The 10,032-nt window shown below is 37.2% G+C and overlaps 1 protein-coding gene across 1 annotated transcript; it reads right to left on the bottom strand.

Moving 5' to 3' along the window:
* Nucleotides 1-1,174: 1,174 nt before the first annotated feature.
* barx1 (BARX homeobox 1) lies at nt 1,175-5,458 on the bottom strand. The gene is made up of 4 exons (XM_006631043.3): nt 4,837-5,458; nt 2,755-3,046; nt 2,121-2,205; nt 1,175-1,789 (listed from the first exon to the last, which is right to left on the bottom strand). The coding sequence occupies exons 1-4, from the start codon at nt 5,036-5,038 to the stop codon at nt 1,622-1,624; spliced, it is 747 nt and encodes a 248-aa protein (XP_006631106.1). The 5' UTR covers nt 5,039-5,458; the 3' UTR covers nt 1,175-1,621.
* Between the last annotated feature and the right edge of the window lie 4,574 nt (nt 5,459-10,032).

Raw genomic sequence — 10,032 nt, 5'->3', positions numbered from 1 at the left:
TCTGCTTTTCGGGGATGTTTTAATGATTTCAAATGTCCCATTTACTAACGAAAAGCAAGAGGCAAAGTCTGTCTGCTCTCCTGATTTCTGTGTGGCACTTAAAAAAACCTAAATGTATTATACTGTGTGTCAAAAACGCGTTTTAAAGCAATGCTCTGAAATAGATTCCGGACAAAATAAAGCGCCAACTGCTGAGAATTTAAACAGCATAAACTTAATGTCACTATTGTAAGAAATTCGACTATAATTATGCTAGTTGGAGCCTCTGTCAAACGGACTAACGTGGCAGCGGTACAGCGTGATCGCAAGAATGAGTTAAATTGACATGGAAGCTTTTATGGACACAAACGCGTGTAAAAACAACATATCCTGACAGTAAGAAAACACCATGAAAATTGCTCTATCCTTTTCTGAACATTGTTTTTTTGGCTCTTGTTTCGCTCGAGTTCCAGGCCAGAAAATCTAAGTGAAATCATGTTTCAAACTCCTGTCCGTCGACGTAATACTGTAACACTGTACATTTTGGGAAAGGTTAACACTTGTGCAACACAACTTAATAAAACATAAAATAAACAATTCTGTAGGCCTGAGTGTTTTAAAGGGCAGGCCCAGACATTATCATTATGAATAATAATAATAATAATAATAATAATAATAATAATAATAATAATAATAATAATAATAATATTATACCAGTGAAAAGTGCGGAAATGGAAAGGTGGCTATTTTTCAATGATTGAAATCGAATTTACTATACCCAGAATTAATTCCTATAGGAAGACAAGAACATTATGACATATGTTCCGCACTTAAATATAGCAAACCAGCAGAAGAGAAGCAAACAACGTGTCAGATCATCTTTTTAAAATTCTGCAAAGTTTTATTTTAATAGGTGTTTTATTCATAGGTGTTAAAATATAGGTGGTTCCCAGTAGGAATGATAGCCCCGGGGAAGAGGGACAGCTTATATAATATAACGTTTAGGATTCAGTCCTTGCGTAACTTCAGAAAATGAAGCTCGTTTTTTTAAAATAACTTCATTGGGGTCACAGCCCGGTGACCTTCACTCCTTCCCAACACACGCACACGCCGACAAGTGAGGAACCTTCCAAAAAAAAAAACAAATCGTTCTCGTGATTGAAAATCGCCACAGGAACTAAGAACTCACAGAGCAAAGTATGAAACAGGTTTTAATGGATAAATCCGTTGTGTTTCTTTATAAAAATAAATGCATTCTTGGAAGAAGAACAGGGAACGTAACAGAACAGGGCCTGTATTTTACGTGCAAGTCAATATTGTCCTTAAATACCAAAGTCAGTGCTGACCTACTGACCACTGAAATATCGCTTCCGATTCCTCTTTTAGAAGATGACTGAGGCACATCAGTTCATCCCCGCTAAAGATACAGAATAAAATTAGAAGAGTCCTTACTTGCTGAAAACCTAAACTTTTTTTTTTTTATTTGAAAACGAAAAATAAAATATGGAAAAGACTACCACATATGGTACATCAGTCATTAGTGCCAAGCTAGCGACGGTCGAGGGTACATCCCAAAAAAACGAGCGCCCGGCTGCTCAGTGCTCGGTGCCATAAGTCCATGCGCATCAACACCCAGCCCGTTCTACTCCTCCTGGCTGACGTCACACTGTGCCGAGGAAGAGCCGTCGGATTGGCGGTCTGCGTCCCGGGACCTTTCCTGCTCCGAAAGCTGCTCACTGCTGGGAATCGAGTTCTTCTTCGGGCGCCCTTTGGGCTTGGTGGGTGATTCTAGGCCTCCGCCTTGCAAAACCTGAAAATGAAGCCAGTCCTTATGAGTTACGCTGCGGCACACGGTAACACCCTATGTGAAGTGTGTGGAGTGAGTAGGTCATTTTAACTGACACCTATAGCAGTTCTTTTTTTTTGTTGTTGTTGTTGTTGCCCCAGACTTATGTTACAGTCCATTCATATTTCTAGGCCGAGGGGGGTGCCGAGGGTCAAGGTGGAGGTTGGACATGATTCAGAAAAAATCTGCCTCGTCTCCCCGCATGAGAAAGAATTGCGCGCTTGGTCGAGTAGTGTCACGGGAATAGACACGTTCAGGTCAACGTCGTGCACAAAAATTAGAAAATGATACTCACAATTTTCTTCCACTTCATTCTTCTGTTTTGATACCACGTTTTTACTTGCAGCTGACTAAGACCCAGTGACTCTGCCAGGTCTATTCTGTGGAATTAAATAGAAGATTATTCGGCCTGCGGTTCGCACGGTGAGGTGTGTGTCGCTCCAGAAACAAACTTGTATTTTCATACTGGTAATTCAATCATTCATTCTGACACATTTAAAGCGTGACTGTGGGATTTGTTTAACCCCCCACTGACTTACAGTCAAAACGTCTACACAGGCTGTACAGAACTGTCTGTGAGCTATGATGTTGATCATTATTTTTATATATATAGCACGTATATATATATCTGTATATCTGTATAGCACGACTGGAAACAACAGGCCTAACTGTAGCAGCACTAGTCCAGTCTGCTTTCTAATAATCACTTATTGAACTGCTTGCATTTGTGCAGGGCTTTCCACTCTCAAAGACCCCGAAACGTTTCACGTGTAAGGTGATGCGCTTCAGCCCTCCTGAAACACAGCCCCCCACCTGGATGATGCCAGCCGCCCCACCGCGCATCACATCAGATCAGCCGGACATTTGTAGACAGTTAAACTATGTATATATAAAAGGCATATGTGCAGTTCAGGAATCCCAGGACGTACCTGTCTGGTGTGGAGAGATATTTTTGCTTCTCGAACCTTTTTTCCAACCCCATGAGCTGCAGTTCAGTAAAGACGGTCCGACTCCGTCTGCCCTTTTTCGTCTTGCTCCCTGCATCCGACACCGGGTCGAGTTTACTCCGGAGGTGGAGATCCAGCGGCAGGTGGTGCGAACCTTGCCCGGCTGACAGGCCGGATCCTCCGGACAGCAGCGCTGACCCCAGCGGGGCGCCGAGGGAGCAGGATAGCGGAGGCATGGGGAATTTAAAAACACTCGTCTGGTCCGCCTTCAAAACTAGTGATAAAAAAAAATATGACAATAACAGAAAAATCATCCACGGGACATGTGACCCAATACAAAAATAACAACTCCGGAAAACACGTCTGAAATTATTTATGACGCAAATTGTTTCTAATACGATGCGCAAGCCTATTTGAAAACGATGTTTGTTTCAGTTAGGGGCGCGACAGCTAACTAGTATATATATATAAAACATAATTTCAAAAAACCATTATAACACGCTGAGATGGAGACATTAATTTTAATCGATAAAATGAAAGCCATTAAATAATAATAATATCTGGTAGATTTAGCTACATCTCGGTTGCACCTTGTTAATATGGGCGCCTAAATTACTTTTTAAATATTTATATTTTACAACTAACTTTTAAATTTCACTCATATTTCAGTTTTAATGGGGGGTATTCGGTCCATAATACGAGCTGATATATTTTAAGAGAAACCCACATCGAGGGTTAAACGGAAACCACTGCGTGTCGTTTACCCGGGTGAAATGTTGACATTTAAAAATAACTACTGTATGTATTTGCTCTATTTTGATTTTTACTGCACAGACTGAAAAATTGGTCTGTGTGCTAAGTTAAATCTACCTTGCTGGGAAATAGAAAATGAACGAATTCTAAATTAAATTTTCCTACTCACGACACTTTAATACAAAATCCTCTCATGTTATTTTTATGCGTGGACAGTGCATGATCTACCCGACCACACAAGATTAATTAAAACGTTTTTATTAATACAAAATGTTTTCCTTATATTTATGGAGCTGATGACACTAAACCAAAAGCTGCAACGCTCGCTTACTTGACAAAAGTGATTATATTTGAGATAGATAAGACTTTATTGACCCCGTAGGGAAATTGATTAAATTGATTTCTGAGATATTAGGCTTAAAAGTGAAGTTCTTCAAATTTCCAAAATACATAAGATCAAGTTCTCAAAAGTACACATAAGTACAGGCCGCAGGCATTAGAAGTACTGAACACTTAACATTATAGAAACAAATGCCAGGAATGGATTGTTTTAACCTGTTTTAACATCTTTATTAAATGTTCGTGCTTTGAATACGCATGCATGGGCTGTGGACTGCATTCCAGTAATTTGTCATTTGTTTTCCTTAAGAAAACTAGATGTATTTCTGCTTGTAATTAATTCCGTTTTCTTGGTGATGGAATTATGTAATCACCAAAATCTTGTTTTCAATTAAATATATATTTTTTTTACAATTTATCCTTTTAGTTTATGAAAACAACATACCTTAAAACACTACACTTCCATTATACACCCTTAAACCGAACTTACATCATTCAGTAAATAATAACAAATGATGCATTTGCCTGGATTAGTGAACACTTTAAACTTGTCCTAACAACTGGAAACTTCCTGTGTCAAAATATAAAATAATCTAGGTACAGTTAATGAAATAATTTATAACTCAATTTATAAATTTCTCAGCTTGTATTTTCATAAACCTAATGAGCAAATCACTCTATATTTAGACAAAGAAATGGCTTTAAATGAATGCATTTTAAAACGGCCTTGTGTGTAATTATTTTTTATGTTAAGATTTATGTGGCAATAATTGATTACAAAAAGACAATTATAGGTTTCACTTAATCTTTTTTTTAAAATTCTTGCTTGTACGCAACACATCTGGGGATACGCTGTACTCAGTTCGCGGCAGTCTATTTAAAGATCCACAATGACTATAGTGTGTTATCATTTACATGCCTGATAGGCAGCTGTACATTTGCATTCCGGATTTACACGCTAGTCAGACTTACCTAAATGATTGTGGTAAGGTCTTGCTGATAACAGAGCTTGCACTCCGAACTTGAGCAGCTCTCCTGTTGGGGCGGAAACTTTGTGGTCTGGATGGTCAGTCAGGATCTCTTCGATCATAAAACTCCTGTATCGATGGGATCTGTGGTCAGGGTGCAGGTCAGGAGGATAGTAATGTGCACCTAGTTCCAAGTGATGCTGCATTCTTCAGTGAAATGGGCTCCAGACAGTATTCCAAATAGACACACGAAGACCAAGATTTCAGTTCGCGAAAACACGCAGGCTTGGTAGGGAAAACCCAGTCTTCTCAAATAGGCAGGCGGATTTCTTCGGAGATGCCATTTACAGTTCGCAAAGCAAACGCGTCATTCTCTTCCCACATGGGATTTATAGGCGGTCAGGCGAAGGCATCTTCAGACAGTCAGGAAAGCAAAATAAAACTATAAGGAAGCCCGACTACCGGGGTTATATCCGTTCCTGGGTCTCTTTCCTCGCTGTTTTCTCCTAAATTGAGCATATGCAAAGCCTGCTCTGAGCAGAAGTGGGACTAACAAGTATTACAACTCCTTCCAAAAGACTTGTCATATGAGAAAGTTTCTATCCCCGCCCAGTCCAAAGCAAAGCAGCCTATTGCTGTTTCCTAGCAGAAACGGTCTTACCTATGAATAAAGAGAAGACGTTAACAGGAACTTGTGCTTTAGGCTTACTGATTTTAATGAACGGTGCCACCCCTATTTTTCTAACGGCAGTCTTTTAAGACTCCAAACGCAACAGACTTGAAAAAAATAAGTTTGGTTACCCCCCAAAACAGTGGCAAGAACTGTGCAGCATAAGGTGCTTTAAAAATAATCGGACCAATCCGTAAATACATAACGCACCGACAGTAATATAATGATTATACGAATAAAAAAAATATTCCGGACCGTAAATGTGCATTGACGCTTGATTTTTAAAATCTACTTATTGCATATTCGGAACGGAGTCTTGCGCCTGCCAAAAGGCCTTGTATAACTAAATCGTTATATGCAAACCTGCACATATTAGAAATCACAAAGGGCAAATCGATTGCTGGGTTCTATTGAGCAGGTGTTGGGTTCGAGTCTGAATCGGATATCTTTTTGTTCTGTGTAGTAACACGTAGTACACGCTGCAAAACATTAATTCCCCCTTGGAATACGTAGGATAACCGACTTTTTTGTTTTTGAAAAATGAAGTTAAAATAAAACAAATACGAAAGTCTTAGAATCATGATGAAAATAGCGTTTAACGCGCAGCTCGAACGTTTCAGTATTACCGCGTACTACAACATTAACAGCACGCTCAGCAACCCAAGTTTAATGATACTGAAAGTAGGAGTGTACTGCATTGATTTTTAAATTTTCAAAAACACAGATTATTACGATGATGTACTAACAGAAGTACAAATGCCTCCAAAAAATTAAAGAAAAACATTGAAGACTTTTAAAGGAGCGACAACAAATAAACCTTTTGAAATAGTTATTTAGAGCCACACTTTTTTTTTCATTTTGGGAGAGCAACTGATGTTTTTGGAAGCTTGATAAAATAGGTTAAAGCAGGTATCGAACTATGGTATGAAATGTCCTGAGGTCGTGCAAAAATGTTTTGCTTGCAGACTGCGAGGTAAGGAATTACGGATAATATTCTATACCGATAAGTTCACAAAACACTAGCGCAAGTTCACAAAACACTTACGGAACATAACGAAAATTGAAACCTGTTTTATAGCCTAATATTAACAAACAGTTTAATATTGACAAAAATATATTTATCTTAGATCAATACCGAGCTGATGATAATAATGTACATTTGGAAAATGTTGAAATGATCAACCGCATATTAATTTCGAATTTAATATTTCCATTACACAAAATCAAAGCGCTTTTGTAAAACAAATGTTTTCACGCGATTTTAAATGCAAATTCAAAGAGTGGATTTTATTTGAATAGTAATTACAATACTACTACTAGTGGTTAAATAATAACATATTACAAATACAACAAAGGGTATTAGAAAAGCTATTATTTTACTTTCTAGTATATTTCCGATACGATTTATTTAACTGTTTCATCAGTTAATTGGATATATGGAAATATTGTATGGTACCCTTTCCAATTTAATTTTGCAGCTAGTACATTTCATTTTGTACAGTAAGTTAATTAGGTCAAGGTTAGTACTGGGGCTACCGATATACAGTAAATACTGTACTCGTTCGGAAAAGCGCATTTGAAGACGCAGTTTTCTCTCCCCATAATTCTACATTGTCGTCCCTTTATATGCAATTGAGGAATGACTTCTTCAAATATTAAAACAAAGATGCCGGTTCAAGTTCAAATACTTTTTGGTGGTGAGAGAAAAAGACGTTCGTACTCCGGCTGACTACTACAGTTTTCCAAAAGGTTTGCTGTGTAGCTTCAATTTATGTTTTAATCGACACTTTGCTGATGTCCAATCATATAAGTAAATATAATACAACATATATAGACCCAGCAGATAAACGAAAACTTGATAAGAGTTTACAGCTAATGCTTATAATAAAAGACACCCGTGGCCTACCTACTTTTCAAAGGGCACTTATTAATGTATGTATTTTTGTTCGCTGAAAATCATTGTTTATCAAAAACATGGGAAAACAGCAAAGAGTAATTTTATATGATTTATTAAAAACGAATATGTATTATGTTCTACCTGAAATCCGTAACTCAAGATGCTGGAATTTAATTATTTAGTCCTGTTAGGTTAATTCATTTTAAATTATTATTTTCTTTCATTCACTGCGTTGTCTTCCGTGCAGCAATAGTGGGAAATTCTTGGCCAGGCCATCAATGCAAATGAGATATTTATTTGGTTAAATAAAAGATTGTTATTAATACAGTCATTGGTGTTTGTGGTGACCCTGCTAGCATCATGTAATAGCGTTAACCTCCACTAGGGGGAGCTTAAGCGTAAGAGCACCACATATTTCAACTAATGTGACGTGCATATGCCTTAGATTAAGAAATTATTTATACAGAATTGTAGGTAGGCGGTTCAGATAGTAGGAATATTTTGCAATATAATATTAAAATATACAACTGAAGCAAAAAACTATAAAACACCGCTTTAAAAGAGTCATTCCCGAGTGCTAATGAGCTTCGTGCGGTAACGCTTATGTAACAAAAATATATAATCTGTATTCACAATTATATAATATATTTGCATTATATAAACTGTGCTGTTTATATTTTTTGTATTTTAATATTCCATTTTAGGGGAATATAATGTAACACGTTATAAAACTAACGAAAAAGTTAAGTAAATCAATGATATTTAAACAAGTAAATGGATTTTGAGAATAGCTCCGTGTGTTGCAATCAGGGCAAGGAAGCATTTTGGCGACAATACCATTGATAGAACGCTTTCCCAAAAATAAATTATGTCAAATTTTTTCAAAATCTGCCCTTAAGAGCATAATTTATAAGTGAACAATAGGTTCATTCTGCTGTGCAATTACCACACCACACAAGTTTGAAAAGTTAAGGTTAAACATGAGAACTGTGCCATACATACAGATATTGTGGATTTGCTGCTGTGCTTCAGTATCTGCTTGTATTGTCTCATTATTTTAAACAGAGCAAAAATTTAAACACTGATATAAGGGAAAATATGTACGTCTGGCAGTAACAATTTGACAGTCTTTCATGTAGGAATGACAGCTAGTATACCAGTTTTAAGCAAATGTATGTATAACATTTGCATGTTAAACCCTGTGGTTTTTTAAAGTGTTTGCAACCATAAAGCTATTGAAGTTCATGGACATCAAAGTAATTTCCTTCTCCAGCTCTTTGATTGTGTGTGGCACTGTGCTATTATCTCTCTTATGACTATCCAAGATGCTCTTTGTCATTAATTTGGATTCTAACATATTACCAGGAAACTAGACCTTCATTTTTACACGCACTATAATACATTTTTCCATGTATCATTTAATGTGTATGCAGAGATCTGTCAGGAACTATTAAGTAGAGCCTAATGAAACACATATGCAAGTAAAAATAGTAACCTGTCATTATTTATAGCCTGTTTGCAGCCTGGAAAGCAGTTAGAGTTCCTAAATGCTGCATTGTGCAGGTATGTGGGTGGCATGCAGGTCTTTTCTTTGCAGTTCACTATCCCATGTGCATATGGTTGTAATTGGTTCAGACCTTCTTGCCACTCAAGAAAACACCAGACCCTTAAGGGCATATGAACTGGGAAATTAGTCACTATAACCCCTAATTTACTTTCTAATGGTATTTGATATTCAGGAAACTCAACCACTGCCGTAATTTAAGGAAAAACGTGACATCACACTTTTAATTTAACAGAGCACGTTAAGTATTGCTGTCAGGCAGTGCAATTTCTTGGTATGTTCCAGCAGGTCACCGGCTCCACATAACCCCAAGGTTTCTGTTAATAACGTCTACAGTCAGTGGTGCAAATTGTTTAAAATTTGGTGTTAAACTGCTTAGAAAGTTTAGCACTTTGTAAGTCACAAGACTACATTATCCGACCATTTTCAACTCCCCTTTCTTTCAATTAGTTTCAGTTCAGGGATTCTCTTTATGTAAGTTGACCTTTCAGACTAATACTTCTCCATTTTTAAATCATTTCACCGGCTCTGAAAAAACACTCGTAACCTGACATGTACACTGTATGGAAAAGCAAGACACTGTATACGTGTATTCTCTCTGCATACCTATTTCAAAAGACAAAACAGAAATGCATAAAAGAAATGCTCACTGGGGTCTATGAGATTTAGACAAATATTTTCAACATTGATATCAAATAAAATCAGAGAAAACGCCAATAAAAAGAAAGATCAAAGAATTACGAGATTCGTTCGCTATAAAACATGACATGCTGTCAAAATAAAAACATTCAAAAATCAGATCATGTATTACATCCCTTGGCAGAAACACAATTCTGGTAACTTTAACATATAGATCTGATCAGCTTCTGGATAGTTTACTGAAGGATGTTCAATTTCAATTGTAATCAAGTCAGGAAAAATCAAGCCTCAACAAGACCTCGAGTTTCGCTTTCTTGAAATCGTGCCAGTGTAATCCTAGTACTGTGCGGTTCTGCATTGTCCTGATGGGAAATTGACACTTCTGGATTGGCTCCCAAGAATGGAAAAACTGTTGGCTCAAGGACTTTGT

This window comes from Lepisosteus oculatus, chromosome 4 (genome assembly GCF_040954835.1).
Source record: "Lepisosteus oculatus isolate fLepOcu1 chromosome 4, fLepOcu1.hap2, whole genome shotgun sequence".
Lineage (NCBI taxonomy): Eukaryota > Metazoa > Chordata > Actinopteri > Semionotiformes > Lepisosteidae > Lepisosteus > Lepisosteus oculatus.
The sequence above is the reverse complement of the archived record's forward strand: the minus strand, read 5'-3'. Positions and strand labels throughout refer to the sequence as shown.

Bases quoted from the DNA above. Each gene is read 5' to 3' on its own strand.
- barx1 (XM_006631043.3), bottom strand. From the start codon at position 5,038: ATGCAGCATCACTTGGAACTAGGTGCACATTACTATCCTCCTGACCTG. The intron at 3,047-4,836 runs GTAAGTCTGACT...TTTTATCACTAG, and splicing joins ACCTTACCACAATCATTTAG to TTTTGAAGGCGGACCAGACG. The intron at 2,206-2,754 runs GTACGTCCTGGG...TTAATTCCACAG, and splicing joins TATCTCTCCACACCAGACAG to AATAGACCTGGCAGAGTCAC.